The 24,652-nt window shown below is 37.2% G+C and overlaps 1 protein-coding gene across 1 annotated transcript in view; it reads right to left on the bottom strand.

Moving 5' to 3' along the window:
- LOC131158084 (uncharacterized) overlaps positions 1-24,447 on the bottom strand; it is a 29,424-nt gene extending 4,977 nt beyond the window's left edge. Inside the window, exons 1-2 of the mRNA XM_058112669.1 lie at positions 23,922-24,447; positions 23,784-23,821 (exon numbers count right to left, since the gene is read on the bottom strand). Coding sequence (XP_057968652.1) covers positions 23,784-23,821; positions 23,922-24,275 — 392 coding nt within the window. The 5' untranslated portion in view covers positions 24,276-24,447. The remainder of the gene's footprint in view (positions 1-23,783; positions 23,822-23,921) is intronic.
- Positions 24,448-24,652: the final 205 nt, after the last annotated feature.

Below are 24,652 nucleotides of genomic sequence, written 5' to 3'. Positions count from 1 at the left end.
AAGAGTCAATTGCAACCAAACTAAACAACCTGCTGTGTAAATTTGAGAGGGTCATTTAAAGATTTCTGATTGTTTTGGGGTTATTTTGAAATTTTTGATAATTGTCTTCTTAGGATTTCTTAGTTGCATATAAATATGGGCTTAAGGATAGTTAAATTATGGTGATTAATTGAGTTTCACATTACTCTCTCACAACAGTCTCTCCCCCTCATATTTGACCCTCTTCCTCCTCAGATCTCTTCTTCATACTTTTTTTCTTCTTCCTCTTGTTCTCTGTTGTCTCTTTCTATTCTCTTCTCTTCTCTGTTTATTCTCTGTTATCTTCATATTTTCTCCCTCTAATCTGTTCATTTCACCATCTCTTCTCTTTCTCTGTTGCTGTTTTACATCACAGAAAACCACACACTTTTGTGCAATATTTGATGGTCTTTGCCAGACTTTCTAGAGCAGTATAGTGCGGGCTTGCAGCATTTACTGTCAAGACATATTATTCTATATATAATTGCTTGCATTTGGTATCATACTCCCCAATCTGAAAAGAACTTGATCCGAAGAGAATGCAAGTACCACTAATCAAGTGCGCAAAGGTCATCCTCGAGAAGCCAAGTAGTGTCTAAAGCAGGGCAACCTCTCCACTGAACGAAGTATTGAGGAAAACCTAAAGAAGTCACAAGCACACACTCGTCATCTAATACAGTCTCAATCTCATCTCGCTGTTGTTGAATGGGCGGTACTTGTAGAACAACAGAACCTGTAAGAGTACTAGAATTAAAAGCAGGAGCCTCAAAGGTACCTCAATAAGGTGTCAAATCCTCCATGTTAAAAGCATTACTAATATTCATATCAGCAGGAAAATAAAGTAGATAAGCAACAGATCCAAGTTTTCTAATAATGGGGAACAGGCCAACTGCTCAAGCATGCAATTTCTTAAATAAATTATTTGGGATAGCATTGTAAATGAATGTAAACCATGACCATATCACCTACAGTAAAATCTCTAGCTATGTGATGCACATAGGCAACAAGCTTAAAATCTATATTACCCTTGGCAAGTTCGCGCTGTCACTCTCATATGCAAATCAAGAATATGTTGTGCAAAGAAGAAGAACAAAACAAAACAGAAAGGAGAGTAGAGGGATAGGGAGAGGAGAACAAAACAGAACAGAAAGGAGAAGGGAAGAAGGAAAAGGAGAAAGAAGAAGAAGAAAAAAGGAGAGGCAGAGGACTGCACAAAAGAGAGAGAGGGAAACAGTTCAGGAAATCTGATTCAAATATGATAACTAACTGTTTCATAAATTACAAGGAAAGTACTCATGCATCTAACGTTACAAATAAAACAAATATTTGCAAAATAACCCTGAAGTACTTAAAATACACAAAACAACCCTAAAAATTAACTAAACTTCTAAAATAACCAGATTTTTTCCAAAACTAGAATAAAAGTCCTAGCTACAATATAAACATCCAAAGTTATCCATTTGTGGTTCTCCATCACCCCCGGACCCATGTTTTGAACTATTATAAGCAAGCTCAACATGGGCATACCAAGTTCCAATTGCCCTATTTTTATACTACAACCAAGGTCTTAAATTTCGATTTCGACTCAAATTTCGAAGCTCCAAAAGTACGGAATTTGATGTCAATTTCGATTTCGATTTGAAAAAGTAACGGAATTCAATTAAAGCATGGAATTCTTTGTGAAGCTTTAGAAATGGTTAACAAACATAATAATATGAGTTTTAGGACTAATATTACAAATTAAATACATCTATGCTTTGTATGAGGTGGAAAAGTTGTATAATAGTATGTGTATCAAATATATTTAAGATAACGTACATTAAACATATTCAGTTAATACAAATGAAATTCATAAATCATTTAAATATTATTTATTATACAAATAATGATAATTTAGACATAAATGATTAAATAAAATGTTACTATAAGTTTATTTTTTCATATAATTTCAAAAGCACTTGTAATAATCTTTTGTTCCGACAAAATAAATAAAGATAGAATATCACTTCACTCCTAAATTTCTCATTTGAATTCTAAGGAAATTTTATTATATAGTTAAAATTTCGGCAAGTTTCGCTAAAATTTCGAGATTTCAATATATTTTGGATGATTCATTGAGATTTCGATGGAAATTATGTAAGACGGAAATCGAATGCCATTTTGATTTCGAGGGTGACGGAAATCAGAAATTTCGACGGAAATTTCGACAATGTCGTGGAAATTTAAGACTATGACTACAACACACCCAAGGGAATCACCCAAACTTTGATTAACAACCTTGTTTGACCAAGAGAGGAGGAGAGGAGAAGGAGAGGGCTGCACAAAAAAGAGAGAGAGAGAGAGAGAGAGAGAGAGAGAGAGAGAGAGAGAGAGAGCGAGTTCTAGAGATCTGCTTCAAATCTGATCGTAGATCTAACCTTACAAATTACAATTGAAAAAACAAATATTTTCAAAATAACCCCAAGAAACACAAGAAACCCAAAAAAAAAAAGGCCTAACTTAAGTACTTAAAATACAATAAAAAAACCAAAAACTTAACTAAACTAAACTTCTAAATAACTAGATTTTTTCCAAACAAAAATAAACATCTTAAGCATGAGCAGCTTCACCAGATTCCTAAGTCAGTCATCCTCTATGATCCAATCTATAAAACTATGAAAAATGGCGATGTTCACATCTCCTTTCCAAAGGATCAGGAATCCTCAACCTTTGTTGAGGAGCTAATGCAAATGATTGAGCACATGGTGGCATTCTCTCCAGCTTTCAAAAATAAAGAAGCAGAAATGCAGCACCTCAAAGCTCAGCTAAATTTCCTCAAGCAAAGTCAGCAGCAACAGGGAATATAATAAAAGGATGCATGCATGCATGAGGAAGAAGGCCATTAGCATTTAGCAGTAGCAGAGAAAAAGCACTAAAGAAAAGGCTGATAGATACGACACCTTTCATGTGAAAGCAGTGTATAATAATAACAATAATAATAATAATAATATATTTACTTTTCCATCTACTTTCCGTCAAGCTTTCGCCCGTTGCGGAAAATTCCCCACTGCTGCCCCCCATACCTCTTGAGGAGAAGTTTGGTTTCAAACCCCGGTTCGAACAAGAGGAGTACGCCACGCTAATGTGCCTTGAATGATCCACATCTCAGGGTCTTACGCTGATGAGCACATTGAAGTTAATAAAAAATTTGGAGAATCAAGTGATCCAGATCGAGAACCACAAATTGGGGTTCTAGAAAAGGATAACCCGATCTCCAAACTCCTTACTAAGTTGGCTGATCCATTACATCTAAAAGAAGCACCAAAATCAACACTTGCCATAATGACGGATGATGATTCATTTGAGGAAGAGATTCAACTTCGTAAGCCTACAATGATGACCCAACCATTCACCCACGAGACAGAGTACAACAGTCCTACAGACGATGAAGGAGTAGATGACAACATAAACCTCTCAGATAATACCTCATCTGCTATTCCCACCCAAAGTTCAAGCAACAATGGAAATGGACCAACCATTTCATTAGAAGGAATCCCTCCAAGCCAATGGAAGAATAAGATCTTTAAACTCCATGCTTGGTGCACAACAAAATTAATGAAAGAGGGAATTACCCTCAAAGAAGTCATTGGAAGGGCTGTCTCTAAGTTCGTTCGAAGACTAAGAATCTGGTTTATAAACCGTGGAGATTACAGGCAATTGCAGATATCGCAAGTGCGAACCTTGATGTCTTCATCTCCACAATCATTGAAGAATTTTGTGGTGCCTAGGAAGACCACGTCACTCAAGCCAGAGAAGAATACACGAAGATTAAATGCTGCTCACTCAAAAGAAAAGATCTTTCAAACACTTCGAATGAAGATGAAGAGTCCAAGAGTTATCAAGTCGAACCACTAGAATATTCTCATATCCAACCCATTAACAATGAGTGCTACTCGATAGCATCAAAAGAAGAAGAAGTTCACAACCTCTGTTCCATCGAAGAATCATTATCAGCACAATTTAATAAAGGAGATTATGTTTCACCCTCTGCTCCAATCTGGGTATTAGTTGATAAATACTCAAAGCCGGTTAAAGTCATTGCATTCTTCGACATAGGAGCAGCATGCAATTTCCTTAAACCAAGTATTCTCTCAAAAGACAAATGGAAGCCTTGTAATCAGGGTTTCAAAGCAGCAAACAGAGAACATTTTCAAGACAGATTAAAGAGTGTACCCATTTATATTAAGCTTCATCCATAATGCTTAATCAAGACTACATTTTTTGGGTCAAACCTTCCAAATAAAGATCTTCTCATTGGATTCGATATCATTCAGCATTTCAAAAAGGTCTAGTGGACAAAACAGGGATTAAAATTTAGATCATATTTGTTACAATGGACCAAAACCCCTAATCTCTTCCAGATCACCCAGTCTTTGGAGGAAATTAAGGTTTGATTAATTCAGGGAAATTGTGCTGACAGTCACAGTGAGTTTTTAAAGAAGTGCTCAAAGCCATTATAGAAGAATCCAAAGTTCTTTGTCAGCCTCCCCTTCAAAAAGAATGAAGATATCAACCCAACTAAAGTCAGTCACAAAGGGATGAATCCAGAGCACTATTCTTTGGCTCAAAATGAGTTGGCCCAACTTCAAGAAGAAGGGCTCATCGAACCAATAAGGTCACAGTGGGCTCATGAAGCTTTCTATGTCAACAAAAGGGCTGAACAATTTCGAGGAAAGCTGAGGCTTGTCATCAACTACCAGCAATTCAACCATTTTCTTGCTGATGACAAGTTCTCATTGCCAAATAGGATCAGCTTATTTTCACAATTATCGGAGGCCCAAGTCTTTTCAAAATTTGACTTGAAAGTGGGCTTTTGACAATTGGGCATCTATCCAGATGACAGGCCCAATACGGCCTTTTGCATACCTAATTTCCACTACAAATGGATTGTTATGTCATTTGAGCTCAAAGTGGCCCGTCCATATTCCAAAAGGCAATGATCAAGATCTTCCAGCCCATACTTCATCATGCCCTGATCTATATTGATGATATCCTTCTATTTTCAAAAGGCACAACATCACATGCTAAGCTTCTGAATCAATTCAAAGGTATTGTAGAGCACTGCGGAATTACGCTGTTAAAAAGAAAATGATTATTGGTGGCGAAACAGTTGATTTTCTATGTATGAAGATTAGCCAAGGGAAATATGAGTTGTACCCACATATTGCTACAAAGCTCAGCACCTTTCCAGATAGCCAGATGACGACAAAACAATTGCAGCAGTTCATTGGTATTGTCAATTATATAGCAGACTTTGTCCCAAAGCTAGCAGCTGACATAGCACCACTCCACTAGCTTTAGAAAAAGAAAGATGTGCCCCCTTGGGAAGCAAAACACATAGAGGCGGTAAAATCACTTAAAGAGATGACCATAAAATTACCACCACTCCAGATTCCTGACAAAGGAAAGAGAATCTTGCAGACTGATGCTAGTGATTACTATTGGGGAGTAGCCTTAATTGAGGAAAAAGATGGGACTAGGCATATCTGTGGATACAAGAGTAGAGCATTCAAAGTATCATAATCGCACTATCACTCCATCTTCAAAGAAATATTGGCAGTAAAAAGAAGGATTAAAAAGTTTTAATTCCATCTGATTGGACATACTTTTATAATTAAAATGGATATGTCATCCTTTCCAAAAATGATCCAATTCAAGCAAAAGATCCCTTCTCATTTGACCTTCCCTAAGGAAGCATTCTTCCTTCTCTGGTACCTTGCAAGGACCTACCGTCTCGGTATGATCCTTCACAAACCCAGGACCTATGCCTTCATAACAAATCAAAGACAAAGACCACACCAATATAGTTACTATAAAGATTGGATACTCTTTTTCAAAACAGTTTTTTCATTAGATTTCATTACCGGGTCCCCATATTTACTGGTTATTTTCCATCTCAAATGTGAGATCCAAATCTAATACGGGAATAGGTATGTTAATATCTCTCCCATCTATGAAAGGATATGGAGCTTCAAATAAAATCCCTTTGCGGATCTGCATTTATCAACACGCAATTGGATTGATACAAGGAAAAGCCTATGCTACATAAATCAAATTGACCCGAACAGATTACCGCAAGATTTATTCAACTCAGTACACTTTCAGAATGACGGGAGAGCCAAAAACTCTCATCACCCAGTCATGTTTCCTCATTTCTACAGCACCTACCTAATAAACAAGTTGGCACTTTATTATGTGGATCAAACAGAGAGTAATGGGACTATCGCAGACTTGGGGATAATGGCGATTTACCCAGCTAAAGAAGAGGAGGAATAAAGGACAAAAATGGACTACTAAAGCAGTCACATGAGCATTAGCTTAATCTTCATTTGTATTGTCATTTTCAGTGTGCTCAGCTTTATCTTTATTTGTATTGTCAGTGTGTTCAGCTTTATCTTTATTTGTATTGTCAGTGTGCTCAATTTTATCTTTATTGTTCTTTATTAGAAGTTGTGTAAAGGAGATAAGAAAAAAGAATATGTCAGAGGCATATTCCAAGATGTTATGGCATATTCCCTCGCTCCCATCTATATAAAGGAAGTTTCAACCTCTTTCCAGGTAGAGCAAGTGAGAGCAAAGAAGTCGCTTGTAAGAACTCTCTTGTAAAAGCCACGATGTATTCCTCTTGTTCTTGTAATCCTTTTGTTGAGATCAATGAAATTCCTCTCAGTGTGTTCTTATCATCTTTTGTAATCCTTTCTTCCACCTTCTTACTTACGATCCTACATTGCGTGCTTATTTAGTATCGGAGCCATGGCAGCTTAGAGACTCCTTCGAAACCTCCATCACTCCTTGAGTGATGAATCTCTTTTTCTCACAACAGAGGTGATTGTCCCAAACCCAGTATGCTTTGTGGTTGCCACGTCCAATGTGGATCCTCCACATCAAAATAGTGATGGACAAAAACAGACTGTAGGTTTCATTCTACGCTTCCGTTTTCTCTTGAAATCATTAGAGAATAAAACCTAAGGTGCCTTTGACCTGTTTGAAGGCCAAGGAAGGTTGTATTTTGGTCGGGCAGGGCTGGATTCTCTATTGATTGATAGAGAAAAAGGATACTTTGATTGATTACGTGTTTTATTTCACAAGTTGGGCAAGAGATCTGTTCACTCTTAGGTTGTGAGAGGACGTTCTAATCGTGTCAATTAAGAAGTCATGTCCTCTAGAGCCATGTTTACTGCTTCAGTTGTCCATTTTTGTCTTGTATTCCTCCTTTTCTTCAGGTGGGCAAACCGTCATTATCTCCAAGTCTTTGATAGTCCCATTACTCTCTGTTTTTTCCACATAGTAAAGTGCCAAGAGTTGATTTTGTGGAAGGCTCTGATACCAAATAAGCACTCAGTGTAGGATCGTAAGTAAGAATGTGGAAGAAATGATTACAAAAGATGATAAGAACACACTGAGAGGAATTTGATTGATCTCAAACAAAAGGATTACAACAAGAGGAATACATCATGGCTCTTACAAGAGACTTCTTTGCTCTCACTTGCTCTGCCTGGCAAGAGGCTGAAACTTCCTTTATATAGATGAGGAGCGAGGGGATATGTCATGACATCTTAGAATATGCCCCCGATATATTCTGTTTTCTTATCTCCTTTACACAACTTTTGATAAAGAACAATAAAAATAAAACTGAGCACACTGAAATAAAATAAAGATAAAGCTGAGCACACTGACAATACAAATAAAGATAAAGTTGAGCACACTGAAAATAACAATACAAATAAAGATAAAGCTAATGCCCATGTGACTACTTCAGTGGTCCATTTTTGTCCTGTATTCCTCCTCTTCTTCAGCTGGGTAGACTGCCATTATCTCAAAGTCTTCAATAGTCTCATTACTCTCTGTTTGTTCCACATAATAAAGTGTCAACCTGTTTATTAGGTAGGTACTATAGAAATGAGGAAACAAGACTGGGTAATGAAAGTTTTTGGCTCTCCCATCATCCTAAAAGTATACTGGGTTGAATAAATCTAGCGGTAATCTGTCCGAGTCAATTTTATTGATGTAGCATAGATTTTTCCTTGTATCAATCCAATTGCGTGCCGATAGGCGCGGATCTGCAAAGGGATTTTCTCTGAAGCTCCGTATCCTTTCATAGATGGGAGAGATATTAACATACCTATTCCCGTCTTTGATTTGGATCTCACTTTTAAGGTAGAAAATAACCAGAAAAAATGGGGACCTGGTAATGAAATCTAATTGTTCTTCTGTTTTGAAAAACAGTAGCCAATCTTTAAAGTAACTGTATTGGCATGCTCTTTGTCTCTAATTTGTTATGAAGGCATAGGTCCAGAGTTTATGAAGGATCATACCAAGACAGTAGGTCCTTGCAAGGTACCAGAGAAAGTTTTGGGAAGGTCAAATGAGAAAGTGTGGGACCCAAAGGCCATTGATGTCTGGAAAAAGGGGGTGTCAGTCCAAGTATTTTATTGGTGCATCCACTAATCCGTATTTTGAAAGGAAAAGGTATTGGAGACCTCAGATCATTTTGTGATTTCCCTGGTGTGGCTAAGGATGTTATATTGGATTTCACTGGGAAGGGTCTGGACAAGTTGTGAAAGAGATGAGGAAGATGACAATGCCATGAGTACGAGAACCTGGGGATGAGTTTGGGGATTTGTTGGTCTTAAGAGGAAGTCACTCAGGATGTTTTGCTTCCCTTTGATGTGCTTTACTTCAAATTTATACTATGAAAACCAGTTCGCTCATCTAAGAAGTTTTCCCTGCGGGAGGATCTTCTATTTGAATTGGATCATCTTTGGAAATGAGGACATATCCATTTCAATTATAAAAGTATGTCCAATCAGATGGAATTCAAACTTTTCAATCCCTCTTTTTACCATCAATATTTCTTTGAAGGTGGAGTGATAGTGCGATTTTGATTTTTTGAATGCTCCACTCTTGTATCCACAGATATGTCTAGTCCCCTCTTCTTTTTCCTCAATAAAGGTTGCTCTCCAATAATAATCATTAGCATCAGTCTGCAAGATTCTCTTTCCTTTGTCAGAAATGGTGGTAATTTTATGGTCATCTCTTTGAGTGATTTTACCGACTCTGTGCGTTTAGCTTCCCAAGAAGACACATTTTCTTTTTCAAAAGCTAGTGGAGTGGTGTTGTGTAAGCTGTTAGCTTTGGGACAAAGTCTACCATATAATTGACAATACCAAGGAACTGCTGCAATTGTTTTTTCGTCATCCAGATATTTGGAAAAGTGCTGAGTTGTCTAGCAATATGTGGTCACAACTCATATTTCCCTTGGTTAATATTCATCTCAAGAAAATCAACCCTTTCGGCACCAATAATCATTTTCTTTTCAAACAGCATAATTCTGTAGTGCTTCACAATATCTGTGAATTGATTCAGAAGCTTAGCATGTGATGTTATGTCCTTTGAAAATAGAAGCATATCATCAATATAGATCAGGGCATGATAAAGTATAGGCTAGAAGATCTTGATCATTGCCTTTTGGAATATGGACGAGGCCACTTTGAGCCCAAATGGCATAACAGTCCAAACGTCCGCTTTCAAGTCAAATTTTGAAACAGCTTGCGCCTCCGATAATTGTGAAAATAAGCTAATCCTATTTGGCAATAGGAACTTGTCATCAGCAAGAAAATGGTTGAAGGGCTGGTAGTTGATGACAATCCTCAGCTTTCCTCAAAATTGTTTAGCCCTTTTGTTGATATAGAAAGCTTCACCAGCCCATTGTGACATTGTTGGTTCGATGAGCCCTTCTTCTTGAAGTTGGGCCAACTCATTCTTGGCCAAAGAATAGTACTCTGAATTTATCCCCTTGTGACTGGCTTTAGTTGGGTTGATATCTTCATTCTTTTTTAAGGGGAGGCTCACAAAGAACTCTGCTTCCATAATGGCTTTGAGCACTTTTTGAAAAACTCACTATGACTGTCAGAACAATTTCCCTAAATTAATCGAGCCTTAATTTCCTCCAAAGACTGGGTAATCTGGAAGAGATTAGGGGTCTTGGTCCATTGTAACAAATATGATCTAAATTTTAATCCCTGTTTTGTCCACTGGACCTTGCTTAAGTGCTGAATGATATCGAATCCAAGGAGAAGATCTTTGTTTGAAGGTATGACCCAAAAAATGTAGCCTTGATTAAGCATTCTAGATGAAGCTTAATATAAATAAGTACGCTCTTTAATTTGACCTAGAAATATTCTCCATTTGTTGCTTTGAAACCCTGATTACAAGGCTTCCATTTGTCTTTTGGGATATTAACACTTTGGAATAAGCACTTAATAGTAGGCAATACCAATTTCCCAGTGTCCTATTTTTCTACAACAACATACCTAAGGGATTCACCTAAGTTTAACAACCTTTCAAAAGAAAACATCAAATTAGTGCCACATAACTTCCATAGTGTTTCCCAAAAATAATTGATAAATTTTACATCTTTAGCAGACAATATTGAGCTAGGCAAACCATCTAGTTTTGACAAGTTCTCTAAAGAATAGCTTGGTGACATTTGGAGCATCAGAAGCCTTATAAACAAGGAATAAAATGTGCTACCTTAGGAACTTGTCAGCTACCACAAAATAAAATCATAACCTTGGGTTGTGTTTGGCAAACCTAGGACAAAATCCATACTCAAATCTTTCCATGACATGTGCAGCAGAGGAGTTCAATTAGGGATGTAAATGGTACTGGGTTGGTGGATATTCCATCACAATCCATCCCTATAGGGGCAAATTTAGCATGTCAAAAATGAACAAAGGGCAGTAATTGAGATGAATTTTGTGGCCCAAGGCAGATTCAAGGCAATAAGCAGGAAATATATTTTCGCAAATCATGCCCCAAATATGCCTTGTCCCAAATACCGCTACACTTAACTAAAACCTGCACTTAAACAAACAAAAAAATGTATTCATGCTTGTATATATATGGGCGTTTGTGTATGTATAAATACAATATTTTCATTCAATACCACAAAAGTTATGTTTTATCAACAATATAAATAAGATAAATTTTATTTTAATAATATAAAGACATATATTTTTATTAAGAAAAAATGTATATTTTTTTATAGCTAGTGGGTGAATTCAGCTCCCTGGTGGGAGGCAGATCCCCAAATGAGGCATGTATGTAGATACAAATAACGCTCCACGCTCAAGGCAGATTGGGGTGGTAAGGCAAATTATTCTTGCTGGGGTGTCGGGATTATGCCCTTCTTGCTCCAAATCTGCCTGGCTTACATCCCTATCTCTATTTAAAGAAGGCTAATAAACCTATCCTTATTGAGGGAAATGGTCTTGTCTATACATAAATGGCTAGTTAAACCACCTACATGTAACTTCCTAACTAAAAAATCTCAAAATAAAGTGCATGGAATGCATAGTCTAGTGCCCTTAAACAAATAACCCTCACAGACCACAAAATCAACATAGTTCCTATGGTACCACTGTCACTTCCATAGGTGATCCTGAAATCAAGCCAAATCATGCACTCATCTTTCAATCTTTCAAATCCTCCAGCTTCAGTACTCATCAAATAAAGAATTGATACTACCTGCCTGAGGCCATCAGCAGCCTTATTCTCAACACTTGAACGATGCTCGAGAACAAAGGTGCACTCATTCAAGAATTCTATCCACCAAGCACACTGAAAACTCAATTTTTGTGAAAATATTTTTGAATAGAGTACAAATTCTAGAAGCAACAAATAGTATTTCCAAAGGTGGAGAGATCTAACCACAACATAAAATCCTCTATCGTAAGTGTTGAACCTTTGTTTAACCTCAAACAGTTCTTCACTAAGGAATGCTATTGGGTGTCCCACTTGGCTCAAAACAACACCTATACCTATCCCAAAGGCATCACAAGCAACCTCATAGACTTTACTAAAACAGGATGCCTAGGTACAGGTATTGGAAAATTCTTCTTCTTAATCTCAACAAAAGCCCTAGCAGCTTCAAGGGTCCACTAAAACTCTCTTTTCTTAAGACAGTAGAAGATAAGAGAGATTATAGTACCAAACCCCTAATGAGATGCCTATAAAAAGTGTCTAAGCCATGAAAACTTTGAACATCTGAAATGGTACTCAGTTCAGGCAACTCTCTAATGGCTTTGGCCTTGTCTAAGTCAGCTGCCATACCCCCTAGTCAATATGACACCTAGGAAGAGCACTCTAGTCTGCAACAAGGCACACTTTTTAAAGCTAGGGCACAATCCAGCCTCCCTAAAACTGGTGGAGACACAAGTAAATGACTTAGATGCTCCTCTCTGCACCTACTATATACCAAGATATCATCAAATTAGACCATGAGGAATTTCCCTGGTTGTAAGACGTTTCATAACCCTCATGAAAGTGCTAGGATCATTCGAGAAGTCAAAAGGCATGGCTAACCACTCAAACAAGCAATCTTAGGTCTTCAATGTAGTTTCATATGAAAATAACCACTAGAGCCATCTAGCATGTTAGGAATATCCTCAAGTCTAGGGATAGGGAACCTATACTTGATGATCTCATTGATAACTCTACTATCTATTACATACCTTCCCATATCCATCTTTCTATAAAATCATTTTTGGAATGAAAAACTCCAAAACAAGTTTTTTCAAATTCGCTTTCATGTTTCTGCCGTCTCATTAATGAGCGATTTTCTCGACCAATCCATTCTCATCTTAAAATATGTTCAAAAAGATGCCCATTGCCCTTAGGAAAGGAGTTAGAACCTGTACCACACATACTATTTCCAACCATCTATCATGTCATAGACTCTCCGATTCTCATAAGGCCTTTACTTCAAATGTTTCTCATCTATTTATTCCAAGAGCCATTCAAGAAGCACTAGATCACCCAAAATGGAGATTGGTTGTTCAAGAAGAGATGGATGCACTAATTGCTAACGACACTTGGGAAATTGGTGACCTACCAGAGGGGAGGAAGACTATTGGCTGTAAATGGGTATTTACAGTAAAATTCAAGGATCATGGGAGTATAGAAAGGTACAAAGCAAGACTTTTGGCAAAGGGGTTCACTCAAACATATGGAATTGACTACCAGTAAACATTTGCTCCTACAGACAAGATGAACTCAATCCGTGTGTTGCTCTCTCTAGCAACTCATTCTAACTAGCCCTTATATCAACTAGATGTGAAGAATGCCTTCTTAAATGGAGACTTAGAGGAGGAAGTCTTTATGGATCTATCGCTGGGATTTGAAGGGAAAGGTGGCAAGCAAGGTGTGCAGATTGAGGAAATCATTGTATGGACTCAAACAATCTCCTAGAGCTTGGTTTGAATGCTTTGGGAAGGTAGTAAAGAGTCATGGCTACAGCCAAGGTCAAGCCGATCATACTATGTTCTATAAACACACAAGTGAAGGTAAAATGGCTATCCTTATTGTCTATGTTGATGAAATAATTCTAACAGGTGATGATAGCAATGAGCTAGAGAGGTTAAAGAAGATCTTTGCTCAAGAATTTGAGATCAAAAACTTAGGAAACTTGAAGTATTTTCTTGGTATGGAATTTTCAAGGTCAAAGAAAGGAATTTTTGTTTCCCAACGCAAGTATGTGCTTGATTTACTTGGAGAAATAGGTCTGCTACGGTGCAAAGCAGCACAAACGCCTATAGAGCCGAACAAAAAACTCCAACCAACTAAGGCTCAAGAAGTGATCAACAAAGAGCAATACCAAAGATTGGTAGGGAAACTCCTCTATCTCTCTCATACACGTCCTGACATAGCCTTTGCAACAAGCGTGGTAAGTCAATTTATGCACTCACCAAGACAAGAGCATTTTAATGTTGTGTACAGGATTCTAAGGTACCTAAAAGGGACTCCAGGTAAAGGTTTATTATTTGGAGGACATGGGAATTTACAGGTTGCAATATACACTGATGCAGATTGGGATGGAAGTATCACTGATAAAAGATCAACTTCTGACTATTGCACCTTTGTTGGAGGAAACCTAGTAACATAGCACAGCAAGAAACAAAATGTGGTGGCAAGGAGTAGTACAGAGGCAGAATTTAGGGTCATTGCTCATGAAATTTGTGAAACACTATGGATCAAAAGGTTGCTAAAAGAATTAAAGATTACTAATTCACTACCAATGAAACTATATTGTGACAATAAAGCTGCAATAGCTATCACTCACAATCCAATTCTTCATGATAGAACTAAACATGTGGAGGTAGACAAGCATTTTATCAAGGAGAAAATAGATAAGGGAGTAATCTGTCAGCCATATATCTCGACAACTGAGCAAGTAGCAAACATACTGACAAAGGGACTGCCGAAGAAATAGTTTGAAAACTTCATTAGCAAGCTGGCCATGCCATGGAAGATATCTTCAAGCCAGCTTAAGGGGGAGTGTTGGAAAGTTTCAAATCTGTTTAGTCAACTTTCCTATTTTTCTAAGAGAATCTCGAATATTTAGTTTCCTTAGAAGTTAGCATCTTTGGTTCTTTCCTTCTTGGTTCTTTCCTTCTATTCTTCTGTTGTACATTTGTTTATATAGACATGTACCTATGTTACGATTAATGAGAATTATTTCCACAAGAAGCTATCTCATTCTAGAGTAATCCCTGTCTAGAATAAGCCCATCATTTGGTAGAGGGACTTGACTCACCGGCTATTGGGATCCTGGAGTGAGGTGAATACCTCGGGCCTAACATATCCCTTAGGCTGCCTAACAAACTCATTTATCTTTTCATCTACAAGGCGCCCACCTCAAAATTTCAGAACTTGTTCTATTTGTTCATTAAGTTGCTCAAAATGATGGTCCAAGGTATCTAAACAAAGGGGTCTAGAGGTCAAATGCTAAGGTCTCACGTGAGGTGGAGTTAACAATGTTGTTGTTGACCATGATGCGCAATAAGATCAAATAAAAGATAAATGAAGAGGAAAGCTAAGGGTCTGCTTGGTATCGTTGTTGTTTTTTATTTTCTATTTCTATTTCTTCGTAGCAAAGAAACAGATTATAAAAACATATTTGTTTATGTTGTTAGTTTTCTACTTCTGTTGTCAATTTTCAATTTTTGTCAAAAAACTAAAAATTAGATTTTTATAGTTTTCAATTGTTTTGACAACCTACTGTCAGAAATTTTAATATCCATAAATAGTTTTTTTGAATTAAATTACTCATTTTATACACTTTTTAATTAAAATCAAAATTAAATGATCATATGAATTTAAATACAATTAAAATAAGAATATACATAAATTTCAAAAATTAGTAATAAATTCAATTACAAAATACTTTTACTATTCTTCAATTGTCATGTCAGCTAATTTTTTTATTGTAAAGTAAAATTTGAAAGTAGAACAATTAAAGTAAAATAACTATAATAAATTCTATTTTTATTATAATAATTTTTTAATGTGTCTTATTTGCATTTTTATTATTCTAATCATATTTTTATAATATTATTTGATTTAAAGATGAAAATGAGCATTTTTAATTAAGTTTTTAATTTGTATTAGTTTTATAAATTTTAACCAAATGGGTTGTTGGTTTCTAGTTTTTAGTTTCTGTTTCTGGTTTTTGGTTTTCATTTCTAGTTTTCGTTTCTGTAATTTTTTACAATGATACCAAATGGCCCCTAAAGTTGCAACAAGTAATATAAATTATAACTATCATGATGCATGCACAAAAGCTATCAAATTTAATGAAAATGAAGCGTCAAAGCTCCAGTCAGTGAAATAAGAACGGCTAAATTTAAGAAACAGAGGGAAATATTGATCAAAAAATTATTTTATTTTAATTAATTTTTCAAAGTGGTCTTTCATGCGGCACTAATTGTAGCACACAAGCCTAACTAGCCAACCGAAGGTAAACTGCAGTTTTACCACATGAACAAGTTCACAAGCATCAAATACAAATTAAGCGGAAGCAATAAGCTAACATTGAAGTTAACATAAGTCACATGATAAACCATAAAGCAACAGCATTCATTTATCACACATTTGTAGGATACACGTATTTAGCAAGGAGGCAAGTAGGCTAAACACTCTTACAATAGCTAATGAATCTTATAAGATTGATAAACACTCGCCCTCGCCGAAAGAGCTTTCTATGGAAATCTAACTCTAGCACAAGGAAGCATCAACATGACCAAGGAGTCATACTCCCCATTATCACTAAGGCATTCTCCTACTCAAAGAAAGAACCAACACTAGTATTTTTACATGATATTTACCCACCCAATGTGCATAAGATAAGTGATCACAAATGTTGTGATATGTGGTTTATATAATTGAGTGGAAGGCATGCACAAGGAGAAAACATGGTGAAATCATTGTGCTGGGATTTACTGAGGAAACCGTAGACGGTTTGTCCAAATTCCATCAACGGTTTGTCTAAACTTTCAGAGAAGGTTTGCTCTCGGTATCTTTCCATCGATGTTATGACTGAAAACTGTCGATGGTTTGGCTCTTTCCGTCGACGGTTTGACTAAAACCGTCGATGGATTTGTTTGGGAACCCAGCGCAGATTTCAAATTTTGAATAAGGACGTTAAGTTGGTGGGGGGTTTGGAGAGAAAGCCTCCAGTAACTCAATTTATATGTCATTTGTGATGTATCTAAAATGTTGTAAGTGTCTTTGATACTAGATAGTAAGAAATCTTTGCCGATTGCTCCCGTGGATGTAGGCATTTCCGAACCACGCAATTCCTTGTGTTGTTTCTATTGCTTTCATACATACTGCGTGGTTGTGTTGTTCTGTAATTTTATCATTGATTGCTGCATTTGATTGATTCAATATTCCGCTATGCAAATACAATCTATGCAACAAATTGGTATCAAAGCATGGTTGTAAAGGCTTCGGGTACTTCGTCTGCGAAATTTGACGTTGTCAAGTTTGATGGAACCAGAAATTTCGGTTTTTGGCAGAGAAGGGTAAAGGATTTTCTTGTGCAATAGTGAAAGCATTATACAGAGTTCAACCATAAAGCATGGATGAGGCAAATTAGAAGGAATTGGAGGCAAAGGTTGTAGCCAATGACGTGTTATATCACGTCATGGAAGATGATTCTCTTGCGGCTATTTGGCAAAAGCTTGAAAGTGGGTACATATCTAAGTCTCTTACGAATAAACTTTTTCTTAAGCAAAGGTTATATTGGCTTAAGATGGTGGAAGGTTCGAATTTGAACCAACACATCAACGCATTCAATCAAATCATAAGTGATTTAATGCGGGTTGATGTGAAATTCGAGAAAGATGACAAGGCATTGATGCTATTGAATTCCCAGCCAACATCTCACACGTATGAGAACTTGGTTTCGACTCTTACATGTGGTAAAGAGACCCTGAATTTGGAAGAGGTAACAAGCGCGTTGCTGGGCTTTCATCAAAGAAAGAAAGTCAGCAATGAAATTTCACACGGTGAAGGACTTAAGGTGAAGGGTAACCATGAACATGAGAGAAAATTCAAAAATGGATCGAATCAAAATAAATCTCAATCTTAGTGCAAGAAGAAAAAGGATATCCAATGCTTTAAGTGTGGTAAAAAGGGGCACATAAAATCGGAGTGTCTGAAATGGAAGAAAGGAAATGCTGAAAAGCAAGAAGGCACTTCAAAATCAGCAAATGTAGTTGAAGAAGGAAATTAAGAATGCGGTGATGGTGACATACTTTCAATTTAGTAAGGATCGGGTGAACTCTTGGATCCTAGACTCGGCGTGTTCTTACACCACATAACTCCAAATAAAGAGTGGTTCAGCACTTACAGGTCGGTTAATTCAGGTTCAGTTCTTATGGATAATGATGTTTCATGTAAAATCATTAGGATAGGAAATGTAATAATTAAGATGTTTGACGGTGTTGTAAGAACCCTATGTGATGTAAGACACATTCCGAACCTACGGAAGAGTCTAATTTCATAAGGCACTTTGGATTGTAATGGATTCAGTTACAAGTCCGAAAGTGGAGTTATGAAGGTGTGTAAAGGCGCTCTAACGATGATGAAAGGGCAAAAATTAGATGGAAACATTTATGCATTGCTAGGCACTATAGTTGTAGGTGGAGCTGCAACTGTAGATTCTGAATTTGATAATACCGTTTTGTGGCATATGCGGCTAGGGCATATGGGTGAGCATGGCATGAAATAACTTCACAAGAGGAAACTCTTGAAGGGTATGAAAACATGCAAGCTAAACTTCTGCAAGTTTTGTGTTCTTGGGAAGCAGAACAGGGTGCGGTTTAAAACAGATATTCACAAGACGAAAGGTATTCTTAATTACATACATTCTAATGTTTGGAGGTCGGTGAGAGTAGCATCACGAGGAGGACTTGTGTATTTTGTGAGTTTTATTGACGACTACTCACGGAAGGTCTGGGTGTACTTCATGCGGCACAAGTCAGATACGTTTGCCAAGTTTAAGTTGTGAAAAGTTGAAGTGGAAAATCAAACCGGGAGGAGAATTAAATGCCTTGGGTCAAACAATGGGACCAAGTACGCTGATTCTAGATTCATGGAGTTTTGTGAGCAACAGGGCATTAGGAGACATTTCACTATTTGTCAGACACCTCAGCAAAATGGTGTGGCTGAAAGGATGAACCGAACTCTAACCGAGAGAGTTCGATGTCTCAGGCTTAATGCAAGGCTAGCAAAAAACTCCTGGGCCGAGGCAGTTAGTATGGCTTGTTTCTTGGTAAGCCGATCGCTAAGGGCATCACTAGAGGGGAAAGTGGCAGAGGAGGTATGGAGCGATAGACTACTCTAGTTTGAGGGTATTCAATTGTCCAGCCTATGTACACATATCTAGTGAGGAGAGATCGAAATTTGACGCAAAGTCTAGACGCTACATTTTTCTGGGGTATCAGAAAGGTATGAAGGGGTTCAAGTTGTGGGATTCAATGGCAAACAAGGTGATGATCAATAGAGATGTAGTTTTTGATGAAAAAGCTATGGTGAAGCGTACTCAAGAAGATGATGAAAAGAAACAGAAGCCAAAAAACTGGAGCAGAGATGAGCATGTTGTACAGGTGGAGTTAGAAACTCAGGGTAATGATCATGGTCCCCCGATTGCAGGGAGTTCTAGCTCGGGAAACCAGCAAGTTGACAGTGTTCCTATACGGAGATCCAGACGCACTATCAAACCACCGCTTAGGTCTGGATTTGATGATCTGGTATTTTATGCTTTCATTACCAGTTGCAATAATCCAACTACTTTTCAAAAGGCAGAGCACGACCAGGAGAAAAGTAGGTGGATGCGTGCTATGATTAAGGAAATGGAGTCATTGCATAAGAATCAGACTTATGATTTGGTGGAGCTTCCAGATGGGAAGAGGGCGATAGGCTGCAAATGGGTATATAGGAAGAAGGAAGCAAATTTCAGAAAAGGAATGAAAGAAATTCAAGGCACGGTTAGTGGCAAAAGGGTACTCACAAAAGAAAGGACTAGATTATGATGAAATCTTCTCACCTATGGTCCGACACACTTCCATCAAGGTAGTGCTAGGATTAGTAGCACATTATAACTTGCATTTGGAATAAATGGACGTGAAGACAACTTTTCTCCATAGTGACTTGGAGGAGCAGATCTATATGGTATAGCCAGAAGGATTCAGTCAACCTGTATAGGAACATTTAGTTTGCGAACTAAAGAAGTCTCTTTATGGGCTAAAACAATCTCCGAGGCAATGGTACCAACGGTTTGATTCCTATATGATCCAGATGGGCTACAGGAGGTGTGAGTACGATTGCTGCGTGTATGTGAAAGAGCTTGATGATGATTCTTTCATTTTCTTATTGCTGTATGTTGATAACATGCTAATTGCTGCAAAGGATATAACTAAGGTAAAACAGTTAAAGATTATATTGCATAAAGAGCTTGACATGAAGGATCTTGGTGCAACCAAGAAGATACTTGGGATGAAGATTCGCCAGGACAGAACTACGGGGAGGTTGTGGCTATCTCAGCGCGGTTATGTGGAGAAGGTGTTGGAGAGGTTTAGCAACCGGCATGTACACCTTTAGCGAATCACTTTAAATTGTCTACCGATGAATGCCCAATGACAAATAATGATATCCAGGACATGTTAAAAGTCCATCAATTGTAGGATTTGTTGATGCTAATTATGCAAGGGATATGGATGACCAAAGGTCTATAACAGTTATGTATTCACCCTTGTGGGAGGACCTATTTGTTGGAGGTCTACGGTACAATCCCGGGTGGCATTATCTACAACTGAGTTTGAGTACATGGCAGTTGTCGAAACTGCAAAGGAAGCATTATGGCTTACTGGTTTAGTCAAGGAGCTGAGCATACAGCAAGGTGGAGTTGTACTGTGCTATGCTATGACAGTCAAAGTCCCATCTATTTGGCGAAAAATCAAGTGTATCATGCTAGAACCAAACATATAGATGTAAGATTCCACAGGTGTCGGGAATTGATCTTTTCAGGTGAACTTGTACTAGAGAAAGTTCATACATCTGAGAACGCAGTGGATATTTTGACGAAACCGCTTACCAAGGAAAAGTTCAAGCATTACTTGGACTTGCTTCATGTCTGATGTCTCCAGTTGTTAGAAGGAAGACAATCCCAACTTAATGTCCCAAGTTCAAGGTGGAGCAGCGAGCTATGTTTTTCAATTTCTCCTAAGGGGCGTATATTCGCCAAGGTGGACATTATTATGATATGTGGTTCATATAATTTAGTGGAAGGCATGCACAAGGATAAAACATGGTGAAATCATTGTGTTGGGGTTTACTAAGGATATCGTAGACGGTTTGTCCAAATTTCGTCAACGGTTTGTCTGAACTTTCAGAGAATGTTTGCTCTCAATATCTTTCCATTGACGGTATGACTGAAAACCGTCGACAGTTTGGCTCTTTCCGTCAACGATTTGACTGAAACCGTCGATGGATTCGTTTGGGAACCCAGCGCAAATTTCAAATTTTGAATAGGGACGTTAAGTTGGTTGGGGGTTTGGAGGGAAAGCCTCCAGTAACTCTATTTATATGTCATTTGTGATGAATCTAAAATGTTGTAGTGTCTTTGACACAAGATAGTAAGAAATCTTTGCAAATTGCTCCTGTGGAAGTAGGCATTGCCAAACCACGTAATTCCTTGTGTTGTTTCTATTGCTTTCATACATATTGCGTGGTTGTGTTGTTCTGTAGTTTTATCATCGATTGCTGCATTTGACTGATTCAATATTCTACTATGCAAATACAATCTATACAACAACTAACAAGCATAATGCACTGAACAAGCTACACTCATGACTAGGTGCCGCAACGAGTAACCAGCTATAGTGCTCAACCTACGACAAGGGAAAGGGAAATAATCATAGAGGAGTTCAATGCTAAGAGATGCTATGGGGGTTCACGAGGAGTCTAGGCTTTGACAAGAAGAAATTCAAGCAAGGGTTGCAACAATGACCTATTTCTGATGGCGAACTTTCTTCTCCAGAAAGAACTCCAAAGTAGCAACAACACTTTTAAGTTTTTTGTTCAGTAAATGCTGTAACTTTCTTTAGATTTTAGAATGGACACACTGATTTTTTTTTTTTTCTCATTTCCTGCTCCTTTTATGATCTTTGTAGCAGCAACAAGTTTATTTATTTTATTTTTTTTTTATGAGGTTTTAGATTGAAGGGGCTCTAATGTGGAATGTGGGTTGGATTCAAATGGTAGCAATTAAATGGCTAGATGAAGACGATTATAGAGTGGATGGTGGAGAATCATGGTTTGCCTTGATACGACGGATGTAGGAAGAAAAAAAAAAAGGAGAGAGAGAATAGGAAGAAAAGAGAAAGTAAACAAAGAAGAGCAACAGAAAGAAAATAAAGAAGAATAAGAAGAAGGAAGAAGAGACATGAGAAGAAGGGGGAGAGATAGTAACATGAAACTCAATCAATCAACCAACATTACTATACTTACATAATAAGCATATGCTTATTGGCAACTAAGAAACCCTAAAGGTAAAACTAACAAAAATTACAAAATAACCCCAAAAGAATCAAAAATCATGAAATAACTCCAAAATAATTAAAAATTACTGAACCAAACAAATATCCCAAGCTAATATAAAATTCCTAATTTCTTAGATCTTGGTCTTCTATAAAATTGTTCAAAAAAGGCAGCAAAAGCAATCCTCCATTAGTGTGTGTTTTTGTGTGTGTGTGCATAAACAAGCCAAATTCTAGCATGTAATTGAATTGTTGCAACCATTTACAATAAATTGCCAATACAAAACCAAACTCTCAGGGAACTGCCCCCCCACAGCCCCCCACCCAAAAATAGCACGACAAGGTTGGAAATGGGAGCCAAGTCATTGACGAGCCTATCAATTCATTTACTAAGATAAATGAGCCAAGGTTGATCTTCGATTTAAAGCTTGAAAAATCAATAGGCCAATTTTGAGCTAGATCATAGTCACCTTGCCATGTTCAAAAGCTAATTCATTTAACTACTTCACATTTCATCTCATTTATGAGCTCAATAATAGCTTGCTTAATAGGCTCGAGAGTTAACTCATTATGTAAGTTCATGAAATTCATTGCAAATAGGCTCAAAATTTGACTCCTTTATTGTTTCATTAAGAGTTTCATTCATAAAATCAGCTTAGAATATTTTAAATTGACATTATTTTGTGTGTGTGTGTGTGTGTGTGTGTAATATGACAAGTCATCACTAATCACATATTTTTTATCTATCATTTAAGACCTTTTTCATAACATAAAACAAAACACAAGTCAATATACCTATTGTCACATGCTAGACACTTCACACCTTGTGAAGGGTTGTGTGGTACTAGTTATAACACTCTTGCTTAACTAGTCGACCAAAAATATATAGGCTCGTGAGTTAACTCATTATGTAAGTCATCAACTTCTTTGCACATAGGCTCAAAATTTGACTTATTTATTGTTTCATTAAGAAGCTCATTCATAAAATCAGCTCAGAATATTTTAAATTGACATTATTTTGGGTGTAATATGACAAGTCATCACTAATCACATATTTGTTATCTATCATTTAAAACTTTTTTCATAGCATAAAACGAAACACGAGTCAATATACCTATTGTCACCGGCTGAACACTTCACACCTTGTGAAGGGTTGTGTGTCACTAGTTATAACTTATAACACTCTTGCTTAACTAGTCGACCAAAAATATACCATGTTTTCACCGTAAAAAAAATTCTCAACCATCAAATTCAAAGTTAAGCAGAAGCAAGAAACAAGCATGTATGCAAATGAGATTCATGTGGTAAACAATAAAGCAACGCAATTTATTATTAACACCTCCGATGAGTCGTACTTCCATCTTACACTAAAGCATTTTCTTACTCAAAGATAAGACCTACACTACTTTACTCAAAGATAAGACCTACGCTACTATTTATATGGTAATTACTCATGCCATGTACACAAGACAAGCAGTCATAGGCAAGCATAACGCCTTAAACAAGCTCCGGTTTGTAACACCTAGGGTTGCAAGCTAACCAAATTTTGTTTACTTTCATTAATGGGCTATGTCAGCTTTAGTTGTAAACCTCATTAATAAACCCATGAAAATTTGAACAAGATTATACTTGTTTCATAAAGGAGTTGAACATGAACAAGATTGGGCTTGATTCACTCAATTGATGAACCTAGCTTGACCTTGATTTTGAATTTCACTTATAAAATGAGCCAATCCTGGACATGTTAAAGCACGGATGCCCCCTAATATCCCTGTAAACCCAAAAGGTGGGGAAAACACTAGAAAAGAAAAACCAATGAAAGTTTTGAGGAAGCAAACATACTCTTTGTCCGCAATGTGTATTGTTGAAACCAAATCAACCTGCACAATCAATCAAAGCACAAAATCTCACCAGCTCCCAACGGTGCTTTTGACAGGGAAAAAAAACACCCAATTTAAGAAATTAAATTTTAAGCCAAACCTGAAGAAAGGGTTGGAGAAGAGACCAAGGGAACTTCTTTTTGTAAGTAACAACGGCAGTCTGCAAATCGCCAGTGCCTCCATCATTCCCTTGTTTGAATCTCATGAAATCAGTGATGCAGTTCTTCCGCAAGAACTGTTCCGTGGAGCCATCCTCTACGCGCTGTCCTCCGGCAGAAGCTTTGATTCTCAAAATTAGAGGAGATGAAGAGTGCGGGCATCCAGGACTTCGCGTGGAGCGCTTGCAAGATCTAGGTATGGAAGGAATCGATGGATTGGACAAGTCACGGGTGGAACTGGAAGGAAATGAAGATGCGGATGACAGTATAGACAGAGAACCAGAAACCATACTCATCTACAGAGGGAAAGATAGAGATCAGGTTGAGAGAGAGAGGGTTGGATCTGTGGTGGAATAAACAATTGAGGAGTTTCTCAGTCGAAAGACTAGTTCCAGTTTTTTCTGTTAAACAGAGGATTGTATGGTTAACTGCAAAAGATATCTGTCGTTTTGGCTTTTCCATTTTCCCTCTAAGCTTATTATTATTTTTTTCTTTAATTACCCATCCGTTGTTTGTTTGCGATGGAACACACATTTTTCTATAATTATAATGAACTAAATAAAATATATATATCTATAACATATATATATATATATGTGTGTGTGTGTGTGTGTGTGTAATATGTATGTGTGTGCAATTATTATTTTTCTTGTAATATATTTTCTTCAATTCC

The sequence above is a fragment of the Malania oleifera genome, chromosome 6 (genome assembly GCF_029873635.1).
Source record: "Malania oleifera isolate guangnan ecotype guangnan chromosome 6, ASM2987363v1, whole genome shotgun sequence".
Classification (NCBI taxonomy): domain Eukaryota; kingdom Viridiplantae; phylum Streptophyta; class Magnoliopsida; order Santalales; family Ximeniaceae; genus Malania; species Malania oleifera.
The sequence above is the reverse complement of the archived record's forward strand: the minus strand, read 5'-3'. Positions and strand labels throughout refer to the sequence as shown.